A 20,097-nucleotide genomic window follows, 5' to 3' on the forward strand; every position below is an offset into this window, starting at 1 on the left:
AGTAATCCAGTTTGGCTAGACCATGACAAGAGAGGAGTGGGTATACAATAAGACAGGAAAAGTGAGGTGATTTGAGGGAAAGACCTTAAATTCAAAACTAAGTAGCTTGAAATTTACTGAATAGGCATTAGGGTGAGAAGAGGAGGGACACAGCCAAAGTTCTGTGCATACAAAAAAAAGAGTAACCCTGATGCCATGTGAAAGATGAATTAGAGATGGAATTAGTATAAGGGAACAGGACAGGTATTTTGCACCATCCTTAACAACAGCAAAGTTCTTAATTTCTAAATTAATATTCAGTGTTCATTTAAAATGACACACATAAAGTCAGGTTCTGTGTCTGGAATCTGGAAATATCACCTGTTGATCATACCTGTGGGAAAGACACTACAGTTCTAAATCTGAACAATATGTGTGTGTGAGTATACCTATTTGGGGGGAGGGGGGCTGATTGAGGGGGGTTGTCTTGCAGCTACAAGATATCAACTAGAAATTTTATAGATTCCTAGTACAATGAAAAGAGTTCTGAATTTGGAGTCTGAAGGGCCTGAGTGGCCTGGGTGCCGATCCCAACTCCTTCAATTTACATAAGTTTGACTATCACTAAATTGCTCTGGGCCTCAGTATCCTTATCTGTCAAATGAGGAAGTTGGACTCCCCTTCTGAGGTCCCTTAGAGTTCTAAATCTATGATCCTAGATTTAGGACACACCCGCCAACAGGTGATTTGGTGTGGGTGTTGGTAGTATGTACAAGTGCCGGAATTATAGAAGACACCTTAGAAACTATCGTATTTAACCATACAAAGGGGGAAGGGAGGGAGGAGTAGAAGTAAATAACTTATATCGAAGACCTCTCCTTTTTTCAGAGTGTTTGGCCTTGCCTCAAAATATCTATAGAGTATTTCCTTACTACCAGGAAGATTTTCTGAGAAGATCTGGTCTGACACCGGGACCCTGGCATATCCAAGTCCCAATTGGACAAGGGGCAATGTAGTTGGCGCTAGCCGAGAGAAGGTGTGGGATAGACTCCTAGTGCTGCGTCTGTAACTGAAGACAGCATGGGGTCTACAATTCTCATTTCCAGCGGATCCCCGTGGGGGCCGGCCATTGGACTGTGCCAGAGAGAGAGACACAGAGAGAAAGAAAGAGAGAGAGAGAGACAGAGAGAGAGAGAGAGAAACTCGATGCTGCCCCGGCAGGGCCGCCAGATACTCGGAATTTGAGTTAGGACTGGGACCCCGAAGAAAGCTATCTCACGACACGTCCTTTGGCCAGAGAAAATACCCTGTTGTTGGGCCTCCCAAGACCCAGCTGTTAAGGGAGCCTTGGTGTCCTGACCTCACCCTGTGGATTTCCCCACCCCCACCCCCACCCCTGCTTTTCCGGTTCCAATTCTTGTAGGAAAGGAGAGACAAGGAGACGTAGAGAAAAAGGACCTTGGAAAGAGGACAAGAGGAAGGGATGCCAGAGGGGTCCCGATATTCCTCTCTGTGCGGACCTATATGTTTAAAACCGAAAATAAAAATGGGTTTGAGGACACCTTCTTTAGTGTCTGCTAAAGGAGCAGAGCAGCAACACAGAATGACACCGGACATCTGCGAGCGAGGGAGGCTTGCAGGAGCTGAAATCAAGAGGGAAATGAAGAGGAGTGGGGCAGAGGAGAATCGTGGGTGATGGAGAGGGGAGAGGAGAGAGGGGTTGCGTGGGGGAAGGGGAGAAAGGCACAGAGACAGAGACACGCCTCGGTTTTCGACTTTGCCTACCTACTGTTTGTCCTTCTCATCAGTCTTTAGATTCCGCTTCTCGGCAGCTGCTGACGCTTTCTCCTTGTGCCTGCCGGAGCCAGCGCAAAAGCTCGATTTACAGCGCCCAGATGTTGGTGCCGCCTCCCCAGGTGAAGTTAATTTTTTATTTATTTGTTCCATTCCCCAACCACTGCCCTACTCCGCGCCTAAGAAATATCAGTGTTTGTGCAGCCGTTTATTTCAAACTTGACCTCTAGCTCCTGATTGGTCGATGAATACAATCTAGGCGAAGCTTTTTTTTTTTTTTTTTTATAATTGTAAGCAAGAATGAGAAATTAGCGACCCTCCAGGAGGGGTGAAAGGAAGGAGAGATGGGGGGCAGGGCGGGCAAGATAGTAGGGGTACGAAGTGAGATGGGCGGAGAAAACAGCAGGAAGGGGCGGGGGGGTTAGCTGAGACTGGCGGAACTAAAACGGGGGGGAGGGGGAAGGATAAAAGCGGGAAGGGGGGGGAATGGGAGGTGTAAGAAGAAGCAGATGAGGAAGGTGGGGGGAAAGGGTTTAGGAGGGAAAGGGGAGGGAGAGGAAGCTAAAGAGCAGCCAGTCTGCTAGTGGGGGATGAAGCGGCCCCTAAGTCTTCTCCCCACCCCCAGGTCCCCACCCCCATCTCCCAACTCTCGTCCCCACCCACCCGTGCCCTTAACTTTATCTTGCCTACTGTCCAAATTACCCGAGCAAAGCAAAGCGGATCTTGAGCAACGGGACTATCTAGAGGTTCCCCGCCCCTCTCCTTCAACTTTGCTCTGAGTCGCGCTCCTGTGTGCGTGCGCGCGTGTATATGTCTCTGTGTGTGCAGAGAGAGTCTGTAGTGCCGCAGGGTTAGCTCAACGGATCAGAGGTGCTGGGCCTGTAAACCCGGGAGAGAGAATGATGCGAAGGGTTAGAGTGACCATCCGCGTGGGCAGAGCTTGCCGATCCCACCGCATCGGCACTTTCGTGGCAAAGATAGTGCAGGCGCTGTGCCGGGCATCGGTCAGCAGCAATCAGTGGATACCCTTCCAAGTGCTGCTGATAGTGAGGAGGAAACGTGATCGTAGAAGACCAGGTAAGCAAAAGCCATGGAGAGAAGCCGTGAAAAAAAAAAAAAGTGTTGTGATTAACAGGTATCCTTTGTACGTAATTGAACAGTGGCTGGAGACCTTCAGAGAAAAAAGTCCCACTTCCACCCCCTTGCTGCCCTTTTATTTCCTCGTACCTTTTTTTTTTTTTTAATCTCTTTGAGTGTCTTTTGTTCGGGGTATATAAAGCCCTGTTCTGCCTTGCACAGGTATCCCCCCATGCTATTCCTATGGGAATTATCTCAAAACTACTCAGTAGGGAATTCTGATGCTATCTTAGTGATTTGGTGACTTCCGAAAGTCCAAAAATGAGTGGGATTCTGACCCCATTTAGTAACGGTGTATTTAGTCCTCTCGTGGTTTTCTGGGTTTGTTGTTAGCCACGAAAATTTGTTACCGTCCCAACTTCTTCATTCTTTCGAGGTGGCGCCTTTTACTAGCATTTCCCCCTCCCCTTTTCTAGAAGTTTTGGAGGGAAATGGGGGCGAAGGGACCCAAAAGATTTAACTCCCCCTTAACTCCAACTGCCCAAGTGAGACAAACCTCGAAGAATGTTCCCCCCTTTGAAACTGTACACACCAATTGTCAACCAGCAAGAGCCAACTTGCTCTTAGGAATGATTTTGTTTTAATCAGTCTGTTCGATGGTACACTCGATCGTATGTTTTATTGGGATGTCATGTTTTGTGCCAGTCCCTACGTTATAAATAAGGAAGGGCAGTTTACCATCTTAATTTGGCGATCTCCCTCTAACCAGTCAGATTACAACACTACTGAGTAAGGAATTAATATATACTAGGCCTATTTGGTCCACATGTTGAAGGCAACATGTTCGCTATCGAGGGTAATTCAGCTCATTTAGAAACTCATTTAGAAAGTAAATTTTAGGGTCCAGATAGCAAAGCTACTCACCCTGTCTTTGATTATAAACCTAAAAACAATGTAGTCAACCCAGTAATGAGGCCTATTATTTGAGTAACTTCCCATGTGGTGGCCACTCTTCCCCATTTAAAAAAAAATCTATGTAAAAATAAGAGGCAAAGTCGAATTTGGGGTTCACTTCATTTCGTATGAAAAATAAATTTTACTTATTGTGGTCTTTTTTTCTTGTGGAAAATAAAACTGAGGTTCTTGATATAAAAATATTACAGTTTCAAATCTTAAGCAAAAAAAATGTGAGATCCTCACATCCATTAGCATACATCTCTATATATAAAGTAATTTGATATATAAGATAAATTGTATCCTTTGAAATAGGTTGAAACTAGAGTGAATATAAGGAAAGGGGGAACGACAGCAAAAAATGCATTATTCTGGTGCTTGGCTTCTTTGTTTAACAACTGTGAGGTCCTGCTTCCTCTGTTGTACTTGTAAATCTGTGTATGAAGACATACAGTTATCTGTTACTGCATGCACAATTTAAAAACAATATAATTGTATTTCTGCATATGTAAATTATAGATATGACTTTTATTCATAATTTAAAATTAATGCACAGCCAATTTGTAACCTATTGATGTTCAAATAATTCCACATAAGAGACTGGGCTGCTTATGAGAATAATATGATGTAGAATAAGAAATGGACTTGTGATTTCATCTATGTTGGGAGGTCCTGGTAAGGCAGTGCTTGTCTGCCATTGCAAGTCAGAATCTTCTCTGCCACTCATTGGTCTTAGAGAGTTTTCTGGAGCACTGAGAGGTTATTAAGTGACTTATCCAGAGTCAAAAAGCCTGCATGTGTCAAATGCAGGACTTGAATCCAAGTCCTTCATTCTCCAAAGTCAGCTTTCTATCCACCACACCATGTTGTCTTTGTTAATATTGTGTGTATGTGAAAATACTATGTTAGTATTCTCAGATGTATTACAGCAGTTAGGTATTTTAGATATTTAAAATATATATATATGGATTCTCTTGGTGAAGCATTGGTGTTTAAAATTAGTTTTTAAGAGAGCATAGAAATGTCTTCATTTAAAAGCATGCATAAGATTTTTTGGGTATTTTTTGAACTTTCAACAAATACATAAAATTATAAACTATGTTTTAGTGGTTGTAGCTAGAGATTCATACACGGGAAAATTCACACATGTATACATACCCAGAGAGATAGACACTTCTGTAACTTAAGGATCTGTATTTCTCTAGGTGTATGTAATTTCTCCACTGATGAAGATCATAACCTTTCTGCCATTTAGTTTTCATGAGATCCTTTAACTGAAAAAAAAAATCATCACCCTACAGAAAACCTGATGGTAGGTTTATTGCATTTAGCTAGACTGGTTAAAATGGAACAGACAGCTCATTGCCAAGCCTATACTAAAAGAATTTCTAGTGTGCTAGGACTGACCACTTACCAAAACTATTTGTAAGATAAGGTCTTAGCCAACAGACACAGAACATTATAGTAGGGCTTTAGTGAAGGTAGATAGGAAGATGTAAGTAGATATACATACTTTAATGTATATATTAAAAACCCCATTTTCCCTGTGACATCTTGAGTAGATTTATAGAAGGTATTTTTGCAACAACAAAAAATACAGTGCTGAAAACTGTATTACATTTCACTCTATAATTAAATTACATAGGTATAAATACTAATGAACATCATTTATTTGTCATGCAAATGTATATTTCACATAAAACATTAGTTTAGATATGCTTGTATCTATATATGATATAGTAGTTTTAATAAATGTATATTATTTCCTTACAACAAAAATACAATTAGTAATAATTGCATTTTATGTGAAATGTATGTAATACAGGCATTATGCAATATGAGGCTCAGAGTTTATAAATACATAAATTCATGCCATTTTGGGAACACATTTTTTTACATTGTATGTCTCAGGTTGAACATAAACATAATAGGATCTAGTTTTATAAACATAAAATATATTTTTATGGATTGGTAATATGTCCCTGTGAAATACTGTGTGGAGACTGATACTTGTATGACCACACCATGATCGTTAAGTATAGACAAGAGTCATTGTCCACAGTGCTTAGATCACTGCTTAGTTAGTAAATTAGGCATGCTCAGGGGTAGCTAACTCTTCTTTTATGTATTCTTTCTCCATTAGAATATAAGCTCCTTGAGGGCAAGGACTGTCTTTCCTTTCTATTTCAAGCTGTTAGCACAGTTCCTAGCACATAGTAAAAGCTTAGTAAAAGTTTTATTTAATTTAACACTCCCCCTTCCCTTCTCCACTCTCCCAGGATAAGACTTTAAATATGTTGTTTTGGCCTGGAGGAACTGATGCACTTTCCAAATCACTTGCCATGCACAGTTCTGACCCTGGTGCATGGTGGTACCATGAGGAAAACCCCCAAATGGAGGGTTAGTGGATTTTGTTTGGTTCAAATCAGAGCTTTACCTGTGTGACTTGGAACAAATTATTTAATGTCTCTCTTCCTTCATTTCCCAAGAGAGGGTTGAGCTAGATGATCTTTAAAGTTCCTTCTAGTCCTAAATCAGTGATGCTTTAGAAGAAGCAATTCAATCTCTAATGGCATGTTTTAGTGTCTGTTGTGCAGGGCTGACTGAGCACTATACTTTAAAAAAAAAATTAAATTTACATAACTAATCTGTATAACAAATAAACTTTCCTATCTACTTTACTTAAGAGGAGTAAAAAGTAAGGAGAAAGGGAAAAGACTCAAAATGCTGAGAGAATAAATCCAAAATATATATTTATATGTTTAAATATATATATGTGTGTGCATATATACACATATACATATATATGTGTGTGCGTGTATATATAGAATATATATGTATATACGCACACACATACATTTGAAACAATGTGGTGTAGTCAATAGAATACTGGATTTAAAGTAATGAAATCAGGTTCAGATCTAATTTATGACCCTTACAAGTAGCTTGATCATGAACAAGTCACTTATCTCTCTATAACCTGTCGAACTCTTCAGAGGGAGTTCCCCATACCCAGGAAATCATAGAAGACGTACATAGATACATTTAGACACAGATTACTTCCTAATCCGGAGGTGGGACTCTAAACTCCCTAGTCATTGGTGAAAGATTAGGTGTTTGTTTGTTTGTTTGTTTTTTGTAATTAAGTCTAAACTTCATTCTCAGAGGCCTTGGAAGACAGCGAGGCTTCTAGAATTTCAATTGTTTTACTCCTTCGTCAGGTCTCTGTGAATCATCACTATTTTTTTTTTTTTTTTTTTTTTAAGGATCTATTCAATTCACTCTCTGTTTCCTTCCGCCCAGATCCCTAGCAACCTTTTGGACCTACAGGTCTGGAACATTATCCCTTATTTACCCCCAGATCCAAGAGCGCCGAAAAGGCTGGGTGCTGTGCTCTCCCAGTTAGGAGAATTACTTACCTGTACGTCATGGAAAAAATATCGGAGACCCTTTACCTCTCTTGTTCTCCATTTTGCACCACTCCTTTCTTGCGACATGATCAATTCTGCAGTAGCAGACTCTTCAACAGTTTCTCTCCTCCCCACCACCAGCTGCTTAACTTATTATACGTACACACACCCACAGCCTTCCCCAGGCTCTAAGCCCTGAGACTAGAATTGTCCACTGAAAGCGTTAGCTGTGATTGTAAACCTTGGTTCCGTCTTCACTCTACTCATGTTCTCCAACTTCGACCCCTTCTTAACTCCCACTTATATTTATTCCTCACTCCTGTGGCTGTCCTACTCTCTTAACTTCCCACTAAGGGCGATGACTCTGGCTTTGAGTGTTCAAAGTATGGGCATTTATATCCACACACATATCCACACAAGTATATATACATATGTATGTGTGTGAAACAATTAGCTCCCTAATGACCTTTGCAGGAAAAGAAGCAGAGAAGACTTAACAGATTCTGAACCTGGGACATTTTTTATCATCAGGTCTAGCTAGGTCTCTGAAATGATTGCAAGTGCATTTCCACCACTCTCCTGTTTTTCCTTTACCTCCTGGGATTTTGAAAAAGGAGAGTTGGAAATGGGAGAAGGGCTGATCCCCTAATAAAAGGAGACAACAAGCTATTGCTTGTTTCCTGTGATAGAGACAGTAAATTTTTTTCATTATGTCTTTTCCCATATTAAAAAAAGTTTTCTGTAGATGAAAGTGCAAAAATAAGAACATAACTACCTTGTCTACCTTGTGAGGTAGACAAGTACACATCTTTAAGAAAAGTCTTAAATTCATTGCTCCCAATAAATAAATGGCTAGAGGTGGAGAATTATGAATGTGGAACTTTACGTGTGTTGTCAGAACTGCATAATATATTGGCTAATTTTGCTGAATTTTCTTTTTCACTTTAAAAAATTGTTTGATTCAAGGGACTGGCTCTCTGGGGAGGAGGTGAAGAGAGTTATTTGAAAATTAATGATATAGGGGCAGCTAGGTGGCACAGTGGATAGAGCACCAGCCCTGAAGTCAGGAGGACCTGAGTTCAAATCCAACCTCAGACCAAACACTTGACACTTACTAATTGTGTGACCTTGGCAAGTCACTTAACCCCAATTACTTAAAAAAAAAAGAAAATTAATGATAGAAAAGCCAAAAAAAATAAACATTTTTATTAAGAAAATTCTGACAGCTAGGAGTATACCTGAACCACTATATCTTATCTGCATTTAAATGACAACTTCAATTAGGATACATTCATTTTCATTAAGCTTTGTATTAAAATCTCCAAAGTAAAAACACATTTTAAAATAATAATTTATTTTTAGTTTTCAACATTCACTTCCATAAGATTTTGAGTTCCAAATTTTCTCCCCATCTCTCCCCTCCCCCCACCCTAAGTAAAAACACTTTGTAATGAGAGTATGGAAAGATCATTGGAGTTGGAATCAGAAGAGCTGGGTTCAATTCTAGCTTCTACATCTTGCAAATTTGTGTTACATAGGGCAATGGCTTAACCACAGAGAACCAAATATATAAAATGAAAGATTTAGATGTTATAATTCCCAAAGTCCCTTCTTGTGCTTGAGACTACTGTTACTATTTAAAAGAATGTAAATAGTAAAACTTTAAAAACCCTATGTGAGTTCTAAAGTACAAAAATGCTTTTTACTAATAATAAACAACTTAGCTTGCATGAAAATTGTTCAATCTATTTTGACTAGTTTTTTAGATGTTGATCTGGCTTACAAATTACAGGAAAAATAATTCATATTGTCAGGTCTTTGTTAAAATGTTTAAAATGTTTTTCTATATTTATGTAAAAAATAATGAATTTGTTTTTTGTTTGAAAATATAACTTGATTCTTGCTCATCTTCATTACAGTGATCTCTGTTTCTGGTTTTGTTTTTTGTAAAATGCTTGGATAATTTGTTCTCCCTTACTTTCCTCTTCTGTCCTTTCCCCCCACCCCCACTCCTTCCATCTTCTCTCCCATCCCCTAACCTCAAAAAAAAAAAAATTTCATTTTTAGCTCTGGGGAATGTTTTAAATTAATGTTCTGGAAATACAGAGTTAAATGCAGAGGTTCAGAATTAATCTGTACATGAAGAGGACTGAAAAAAAAACCTCTTCTAAATAAATTGCAGATCTGTAGGGGAATATAAATAAAGTCATTCCTTTATGAAGTAAAGGTAGTTTCAATAAAATTCTTTGTCTTCACCATCACTGTCTATTCAAGGGGATAGGCTTTCTTCTGTCTTGACTATACTTTAATTATGAGAATATAAAGGAACAATAAAGACATTGGAGATTATGTGATTTTGTTTTTATTTCTTTTTTGTTTCAAAGTGTCTCATGTTTATAGTGTAAAATATTAATAATAATATTAGAGACATATAGTGGTTGGGGAAGGCCTCTGTGATTAGTGGGGAATTTTTTTTGTCAAAGGAAAGATATCCTTTATAATTATGTGTTCACTTCTTTCAATCAGGAAGATTGGATTGTAGATTAGAATCTAGATTTGCATGTTCGAAATTTAAGAAGCTGCTAAAGCTTTCCCTAAACTAACAAACAAAAGGAGAGAAAAGGCAAAACCTAGTATATGTATATCCATTTCTGTCTTACAGAATAAGTGAATTTCCAAATAGGACATGTATGGATCTGTCATTTTGAGTAGATAATACTACCTTATGTCACACAGAGAGAGAGAGAGAGAGAGAGAGAGAGAGAGAGAGAGAGAGTGTGTGTAAGAATGGAACTGTCTACAATAATGTTTTCATTTGGTTTATATAATTCAAATGTAGTCAAGTACAAATACCATCATGAACTTACATAAGAGATATACAATAAAAAAGGCCAAAAAACATGTTTACTAAATGTCACAGTAAGACTACAGAAAATGAGGCCCCAGTAGAATCCAGTACTATGAGAAAACTGGTTAGTCTTGTGTATTTCTATGCAATACACTGACAGAGAAAAAAATAAATTAATATAATGTAAACTAAAGGATTATTTACAGTTTTGAAACACAAATGAAAACACAATTCTTCCAAAGTACAAGGCTAATATTTCTTGTGATCTGTAGTCTTAATTATTCTGTGACAGCATCTCATTTAGGAGATCTGTTCTAAAAATATGCTTATGTTTTGCCCCCTTCTTTCAGTACCACCATTTTCTTGCCTCGTGATTCTTTTTGGCTGCCTGATGATCTGACTCAGCACTTATTCAATAGACTTTTCATTTCACTATTTTTTAAAGAAACAGAGTCACTCAGAAAAGTCACTTCCCCTACCTGATATTCTTTCTCATTCTGTTGAGTGTATATAAAAATATGTTTACTATAAATGATTGAAAAAAATATAACAAATACACATTTTATGCAACTGAATTATATTCTGTGTATATTTTGGATTTTTCAAGTTGTGGTTTTTTGGGGGGTTTTTGCTTTTTAGTTTTTCAAAGAAACCTATTTAAATTAGCATTTTCTTTTCAGAATAAATATTTGGGAGGTAATTTAATGCTGAGTCACAAAGCTTGGGTGGGAATATCACTTTGTCATTTGCTTGCTGTGTGAAATTGTTTCATTCTTCTTAGGTTTTTTTCTGTTATCTTTAAAATGAAGTGTTAAGGTCCCTTTCAGCTCTAACATGCTGTGATTAATGTACATTTTTACTCTCATGAAATGATTAGTTAATGTATGCTGGTGGTTTTTGTATTCTGCTTATGGCTCAAATTTAAAAAGCCACAGCTCACTTTGTTTCAGTTTTCCCTTTGCCAATAACTGATGTGTTTAGCCTAATCATACAAACAATAACATGTGACTTTATATAGTGCTTTAAACTTTATAAAAGACAATATCTACATTACCTCAATTTCCTCATCTGTAAAATGATAGGGTAGAGCTAAGGATCTCTATAGTAGAGAACAACTCTTTCATTAGCACAGTAATCCAGTTCTCAGAAGTGGGTACTAATTCCTATCAACTCATAGTAATAGATTCTTAGGAGTAAAATGCAAATGTACCTAGGAGGGTGAGCTAATCTATTGCTAATAGCTTAGTGTGAATTATCTATCACACTGATTTCTTCCTAGTGCCTAGCTGAGATTAGTTACATTGGGGAAATTTTGTTTTGATTTGGAGGAGTCAATAATGCTGGATCATGGGATGAGTAGGTCTTGGTTAGGGTACTAGAATGGGGGATTGGACAACAAAAACACAAAGTGAAAACACCCATGCGGTCCTGAGAGATGAAAACATGACAAAGAAAGATGTCATTCCCCAGAAATAAGTCATCTTGGTCCTATATCTTTACCACAAATGTAGTAGTTTGTTAATGCCTAGATTAGCAGTACACACAAAGGTGGTTGTAAAATTAAACTCATTTTTAATCATATAGGAATTCCAATTTATTTTTAGAACAAATACAAAAAGTGATATCTAACAATTCTATTCTAATGGAAAACTGCTTTATAATACTTTTAAGATTAATCTTACATTAATTTATGTTGTTTACATTACATTAATTACATTGTTTCTCTAAGTTATATAGAATATTCTGAATATAACTTCTGACTAGTATTCAGAATGATAATCCCTTAAATGATATTCTGTGATTCTAGGTTGCTATTAAGAGTAACTGTAACAAAGTAGGAAGAGCATTGGTGCTGAAGTCAGAGAATCTGGTTTCAAATCTCATCTGAGACTTACCACCAATGTGACCTTGGCAAGTCATAAACTCCCTGGGCTTGATCCAGTTAAGTTTTGGCTTGTTAAAGTTAAATGTTCTGAGTCAGCTTAGTGTCAATAGAAGCACATGCTCATGACCATTGCTGTCATGAAATGAAAAGCTATCAAAATTATTGGTTGACTTAAGTCATTTAATTCCTACTGTAGCTCTTTGGGTTGTCTTGGATTAAAGTCCCATTTCTGCCATTTGGCATCATTTGATCATATGTAAGTGACATAACCTCAATGGACTTCAGTTTCCTCATATTCATATAAACTGAAGGGCTCTTACTAGATAGCTTCAAGATCCCATCTGCTTCTGATATTTTATCATCTAAAATGGAATTTTATAATAAAAATTGTTGGAGTCCAATTAAATAAAGAGTAATATTTCATATAACTTCTTGATACTTGGTTTTTACACTATTTATTCTAAAATGGGCAAAAAGAACTAGAAACCATGGGATCCATAGATAGATTTCAGGGGCAGGGTTGTAAATTTGGATGGGGAAAAAGTACAGTTTTATTTTTACTACCCTTTGGTTTCTTTTTAAATCCTAATTAGAAGGAGCAGCTAGGTGGCACAGTGGATAGAGCACCACCCCTGGAGTCATGAGGACCTGAGTTCAAATCCAGCCTCAGACACTTAAGACTTAGTAGCTATGTGACCCTGGGCAAATCACTTAACCCCCATTGCCCAACCAAAAAATAATCCTAATTAGAGGTAGCTAGGTGGCACAGTGGATGAGAACTGGGCCTGGCATCGCAAAGACCTGAGTTCATATCTGGCTTCATAGACATTTATTACCTGTGTGACCCTAAAGAAGTCACTTAACCTCTGTCTTCCTTGGTTTCTTCAACTGTAAAATGTGGATAATAGCATCTACCTCACATTTTGTAGTGAGGATCAAATGAGATAATATTTGAAAAGCACTTAGCACAGTGTCTAACACACAGTGGGCACTTAATAAACACTTGTCTCCTTCCTTCCTATGCATTTTATTTGATGCAATTAAAAAATATTATTCTAAGAACTTCTAAAGGCATGGTGTGGTTTAAGATATGCACACAAAAGGTTAAGAACCCTGGCTGTAGGTAGATGCCTCATTTATTCATTTGATAATTCAACATGCCCTTATTAAGCACCTACTACAAGCCAGGCACCATGGTCATCAGTTTTTCAATAAACCATGTATTTCTCAAGAAATTGTTTTTATTAATCTTTGTAATAAAAAGGTTTCCAAAATATACTCTTCATTTTCCTATGTTAGTAAACAAAAAAAGCAGAGTTGGTATGGTATAGCGGATAGAGACCTGTCTGTGAAGTCAAATCTCTGACACATACTAGCTGTGTGACCCTGTGTAAGTCACTTAATCTTAGCAGTACTGAGACAACTTTCTATAAGTATTGGCAGAGGGAGTTTCCTCATCTGGGTATACCCTATATGTAATTACAGGTCTTGTCCCTACCTCTAATGAATAGATTGTACCTTTAATGATAAGAAGCACAGTATTTCCTCAGTCATCATTAGATACTCCAATAATAATAATATAAGGCTGTAGGTGTAGAAATGTAAATTATTATGTAATAATGAGGCCATTCCTTCTGTCCTTTCTCCTCCTCAATCACCCCAAAATTTGTTTCCATAGAAACAAATTATTTAAGCTGGGATAACAAATGAACTGAAATTAATGAACACTAAATTATAACCATTAAACAAATTTAAATGAAGAATCAGAATCCTTCCTTTTTTAATAGAGGGAAGGTGTTAATGATCAGAAGAGTATTGAATAGCTGAAGGGGTGGGGATTGCCTCTCCTTCCTACTACTGGAAAAGAAAATGAAATTTTATTGTACTCAATAATATCCCCTGAAGCTGAAGCCATTTACTTTTGGGTCTATGTGAAGTAGTAGTGCCCATACATTTCAGATTTTGTTTAGGAAGATCAAGTGAAACACTGATATTACATGGAGAGAAGACAAGTAAGAGTCACCCTGGTATGGTGGATCAGCTAGGCTAGGAATCAGGAGAATACTTGCATTTAAATTCTGCTGATAATAATAGTCTTTTTACCTCTCTGGGCCTGTTTCCTCAACAATAAAGTTAGGTGATAATACCTTTAAAATCTATTTCATAGGGTTACTGTGAGGCAAATGAAATTATTTATATAAAGTGTCTCAAAAATCTTAGTGCCATTTTAAGCTATTAAGGCTTTTAAAATGCATTAAGACTTTGGGAATTCCCTGTATAAAGCACTTCATAAATTTTTAAAAGCACTATATAATTGTTAGCTATTGTTATTATGCCTCTGGTCCTCAATCTGTCTCTATTGGCTGCTTTCTTGTCCACTATAAACCAGACTAAATCTTCCCCCATCCAAAAAAACAAACCCCCTCCAAAAAAAAAACTTCTCACTAGATCCTGTCTGTTGTCTCACCAAATTAATAATGATCCCTTCATTGCTAAATCCAATGTCATCTTCTCAGTCTTCATTCTTCTTGATCTCTCTGTTGCTTTCGACACTGGACCCTCGTGAACACCCTCCCCTCTTTGTGTTTTTCTGACAATGCTTTCTCTTGGTTCTCCTGGTACCTCTCCAGTTGCAATCTGTCAGTTTCCTTTGCTGGATATTCATCTGTGTTACACTACTAACTGTGGGTGACCCCCAAGTATCTGTGTTGTAAACTTTTATCTTTCTATATATATTCTTTCACTTGGTGAGTTCCTAAAGGTTCAGTTATCATCTTTATATAGATGATCCCAGATTTATATATCCAGACCTAATCTCTCTCCTGAGAGACTCTCACATCACCAGATGCCTCATGTACATTTTGAAGGGATTGTCTCATATGTATCTCAAACTCAATATGTCCAAAACACAACTCATCTTTACTCCCAGACACACCCCCTTCTGAACTTCCCTATCACTGTCAAGGGCACAATCATCCTTTTAGTTACCCAGATCAACAGCTTTAGTGTCATCTTCAAACTCTCAGCTCTTCCCTCAAATGTCTAACCATTTATCAAATCTTGTCTTATCTTTCTTCATTATATTTCTATAATATGTCCCATTCTTTCTGCTCTCAGATAACACCACCCTAGTTCAGGCTCTTATCACCTCATGCCTAGAATATTGCAATAACTTTCAAATTGTTATTCCTGCTTCAAGTCACTCTCCCCTCCAATACATCCTCCATATAGTTGCCAAAGTGATTTTCCTAAAGCATAGGTATGAATTGTTATCCCAAAATCTTAAGTCTTTACATTTGTCAAATACAAAGTTGTTATATTTATTTGCTGCTGTAAATTGTTTATCTACTGTTTTATTGATCTTTCTATTTCTTAGCCAGTACCAGATAGTTTTGATAATTACTGCCTTATAATATAGTTTAAGATCTAGTACTACTAAACCTCTCTCCTTTACATTTTTTCATTAGTCCCTTTTATATTCTTGACTTTTTGTTCTTCCAAATGAATTTTGTTATTTTTTTTCTAATTCAGTAAGATAATTTTTGGTAATTTAATTGGGATAGCATTAAATATATAAATTAGTTTAGGTAAAATTGTTGTTTTTATTATATTGGCTCTGCCTATCCATGAACAAGTAATATTTTTCCAATTATTTAAATCTGATTTTATTTGAATAAAAAGGTTTTTTTTTTTCATAATTTTGTTTATATGATTCCTGGGTGTGTTTTGGCAGGTGTACTTCCAGGCATTTTATATTGTCTAGAGTTCTTTTTAATGATGTATCTTTTACTATTTTTTGTGATATATGGGAATGCTGATGATTTATGTGTATTTACTTTATATCCTGCTATATCCTTATATGTATCCTTTATATATACTTTATATCCTTACTAAAATTAATAATTGTTTCAGCTAACTTTTTAGTTGAGTCTTTAGGATTTTCCAAGTTTATCATCATATCATCTGCAAAAAGAGATAGTTTTATTATCTCATTCCCTATTCTGATTTCTTCAATTTCTTTTTCTTCTCTTATTGCTGTTGTTAGGATTTCTAATACAATATTGAATAATATTGGTGACAGTGAGCATCTTTGTTTCATATTTGATCTTAATAAGAAGGCTCCTAGTTTATCCCCATTACAAATAATGCTTGCTGATGGTTTTAGATGATTTTTTCAATCAATTTAAGGAAAAATCCAATTAAACCAATACTTGCAAGTGTTTTTAATAGAAATAAGTGTTATGCTTTATCAAAAGTTTTTTCTGCATCTATTAATATAATCAAATTATTTTTAAACTTTCATTATTGATAATTATATCAATGGTTTTCCAATTATAGATATGTACCTATTTGTGTCTAATGGTAGCCATCTCTAGGGTGTGAAAGGGGAGAGGGAAGAAAAAAAGAAGAAAAAGAAATTTACATGATAACTTTTATATATTTAAAAGGAATAGCAAGTTGTACATAATAGATTTGCAGTTTCATATGGCATCACCTTTTTAAAAATTATACTATGTTATGGAAATGCTTGTTTTAGTTCATAAATTAAAAGTCAAATAAATCAATGTGAAAAAAAAAAGCATAGGTATGACCATGTCACTGCCCTACTCAATAAACTCCAGTGGCTCCCTATTAATTCTCAAATCAATTTTTTTCTCTTCTAGTTGGCATTTAAATTCCTTCACAACCTGACATTTCTTATCTTTCCAGTGTTCTTACAGGTTACTCCACCCCCGCCCCAATCATTTTGTAATCCAGCCATGCAGGCCTTCTTACTGTTCTTCATACGTTAGGCTCCATCTCACATCTCTGTGTCTTTTAACTAGCTGTCCCTCATCTCTGGAATGCTTTCTCTCCCTCACCTCTTGAAATCCTGATAGAGGTCAAAAAATCTTGGCATGGTCTGGACATACATCCCAATATTTAAGACACCAGATTTCAAAGGGTTCAAAAAACATATAGGTAAAATCTTGTGGACTAAAATTCTCTAGAAGTCAGATCATAAAAGAATAGGAATTTCTCAAGAAGAAATAAGGACACAAGGATGAAAAAATATGTAGAGAAGGTAAACAGAATCTTAGCTCTAGAGCCAAAAGGATCCTCAGAGGCCATCATTTTACAGATGAGGCTCTGAGAGTGTAAGGGATTTCTCAAGATTGCACAAGTAGTAAGCCTCAGGGTTGGTATTTGCACCTTTGTTTCTAAAGCTACAGCCAATATTCTTATTTGATTACACTGCATTAGAGGACAGTGTTTGTTTGTTTGTTTGTTTTAAACTGATATGGAAATAATGAGAACTAATTAAATAACTTAGATTTTTAAAAGACATGTACACAAGAAGGAAACAAGGTAGATGAAAGAAGATAACATTAAAAACACATCATAGACCTGTAAGAATTGTATCAGAAGTGGTAATGCTCAGAATGAGCTGAGGCTGGGCTGTTCAAGAAACCTAAGGACAAGAAAAGAGGATTTTAAGCTTTTAAAGGAAAAGAAGAGGCTCAAAGAAGAGAATGGATGAGATGATGGTAAGAGGCAGTGCTGTTCAAGTCTTACTTTGTTTCTCTCTGTGTGTGTGTGTGTGTGTGTGTGTGTTTCTTTCAAGGAGAATTATCTTTGGACTGGAAAGAACAGAACAAAAATGACTGATGTGAAGTTGATACCCTGCTTACCATCAGGGACTGATATTAAAAGAGTTCCTACCTCAGTAGTCAATTGACTGCCTTTTGGTTCCACTCACCATTTTTGTGACTGCCCAATTAAAATATCCTTCCCTAGCCACAACTGTCCTATACATGTTGCATCCTCATATTAGAATGTGAATCTCTTAAGAGCAGGGATTTTAATCTCTATTTTATTTGTATCTCCAGTGATTACCACAATGCCTAGCACATTATAAGCATTTAGCAATTTTTTTCATTCATTCATTCATTCATTCATTCATTCATTCATTCATTCATTCAATGCTAAAGCTATACTTTATCTTGATTTGCAAAGCATTTGACAGAATCTCATGGTAGAGCCATGTGGGCAAAATTATGATAAATTTAGATGAATTTGGAACTAGTTCAATGTCCAGATCCAGAGGAAAATCTTTGGATTTCTCATCATGTGTGGAGGACCCTAGTGGAGTACCCTGTGCAGTTGATCATTATTGTCAAAGATTTGGTTGAAGATACAGATGACATTCTTATTAGATTCTCATATAACACAAAGCTATCATTGACAGCCAACCTATTGGATGAAAAAGTCATTATCCCAAAAAGATATTGACAGGTAGAATTTTGAGCCAAATCTAACAAGATAAAATTTAATAGGGACAAATATAAAAATTAACTCTTGCATAAAAAAAAATCAACTTCACAAGTACAAAATGGAAGAAATATGACTAGGTATAGCCATGCATCTCAAAAATTCTCAGGTTTTTAGTTACTCTAAGCTCAATATGAGCCTACTAACTAATGTGGCAGGTTAAAAAAAACCCTTCATTCTTATGCTACATAAAGAAAGTAACTTGAAATGATGGGATTCTTATGTAGTAGAAACTGTTCTTAGAAATCCTGATAGAAGACAGAAAGTATTATCATGGTCTGACCTGTTCCCCAGTATTAGTTCTATTCACTTACACTAAATCATAGTTCTACTATATTCTGCCCTAGTAAGATCAAATCTGGAAATTTTCATTCACCCCTGGATATGATATTTTAGGAACAGAATTGATAACCTGGAGAACATCATCCTCCTATCAAGAGGAGAGGGAGACCTGTATGGTGAATGACTTTGAGATCATGCCATATGAAAATCATTTGAAGGAACTGACAGGGGTGAGCATGGAGAAGAGAATGCTTTTAAGAGCAATGACAGCCATCTTCAAGTATTTGAAGGTCTTTCATGTGGAAGAAGGATCAGACTTATTCTGCTTAGCCCCAGAGAGCAGAACCAAGAGTAATGGATGCAAATGACATAGAGGAAGATTCTGGCTTGTTATAAGAAAAACTTTCCAATTATTAAAGCTACCTGTATCTTTTTTTCTCTCTAGATCTCAAAGGATGAAAATATTATACATAGACACATATGTATACTTCATTTTAAGAAAATCTAATATTCAAAAATGAAAACTTTGGAAAAATGCTTTATCTCTTGACAAGATTTATTGTAGTATTACTTTAAGTAGCATTTTTCATATGTATTAAAAATAAAATTTGATTAACACAGATTTCAAAAATACACATATATTTTATAAATTGAGGTACACCTCTATTTATTCTCACAGTAACCTCAGTAAATAGATAAAGATAGATAGTATCATTTTCTTCACATTTTTAAAGCAGGAAAAAACTGAGACCAAGGAAAGTTAGTTGGCTTTTCCACAATTATACAGTAAGTAAGTAACAACAATGGAAGAAGAAATTTTGTAAGTGGAAACTACAACTAACAACCTTTAAACAATATTCTGATGAAAAATGGTGGCTTTGGAGATAGAAGAATAACAGGGAGCCTGTGTAGTAGACATATCTAACATGACTAAAAGATAAAATAGGACCCTACTCTTGTTTTATCATTTATCAAAGGGAATAAAGTATTTGTGATATGAGGCTAAGAATGAAATTGAAAATGTACTTTGTATAACAGGTGCTATCTATTCTGATAGATAATTCTTCATTAGCTATGGCATGTGTATGTTTACTATAATAAATACATATTTATATTCAGATACTTTTCCCTCTGCCACACCACCTTCCTTGTATCAAGTATTGCTATACATAAGAAGGCCTCAAATGTAAGCAATATTTGAGCAACTAGCATTCTTTTTAATATAAAGATATATCTTTTCATCAATAACATCTATTTAAAATAAGCTGTTCTTTTGAGTTCTACAAACCATACTTCAAGTTTAAAAGTAAATCATATCAATAATTTAAATCAATTCAGCTCTGGAGGCTTTTGATGACTTTTCCTAAACCTATGTTTATATAGCAGCATTTTGACATCACTGTCTTTTTCTAGAAGTGTTTCTCAACTGGCAGCAAATGATCAAGGTGGAAAATTGTGATCAAATTGTTCAATATTATGAACAGTTCTGGGTTCTCTTCAGTGCTGTTTTGTTGGTAATATAACAAATACTTCTCTAACAAAATCATCAAGAGCAC

The 20,097-nt window shown here is 36.2% G+C and overlaps 1 protein-coding gene across 1 annotated transcript in view; it reads left to right on the plus strand.

Annotated features, from left to right (window-relative positions):
* The first annotated feature begins 2,463 nt into the window (after positions 1 to 2,463).
* LOC114025930 (cyclin-dependent kinase inhibitor 2A-like) overlaps positions 2,464 to 20,097 on the plus strand; it is a 30,805-nt gene continuing 13,171 nt past the window's right edge. Inside the window, exon 1 of the mRNA XM_027839466.1 lies at positions 2,464 to 2,850. Within this exon, the coding sequence (XP_027695267.1) occupies positions 2,673 to 2,850 (178 nt within the window). The 5' untranslated portion in view covers positions 2,464 to 2,672. The remainder of the gene's footprint in view (positions 2,851 to 20,097) is intronic.

This window comes from Vombatus ursinus, unplaced genomic scaffold (genome assembly GCF_900497805.2).
Source record: "Vombatus ursinus unplaced genomic scaffold, bare-nosed wombat genome assembly UNPS02014832.1, whole genome shotgun sequence".
Lineage (NCBI taxonomy): Eukaryota > Metazoa > Chordata > Mammalia > Diprotodontia > Vombatidae > Vombatus > Vombatus ursinus.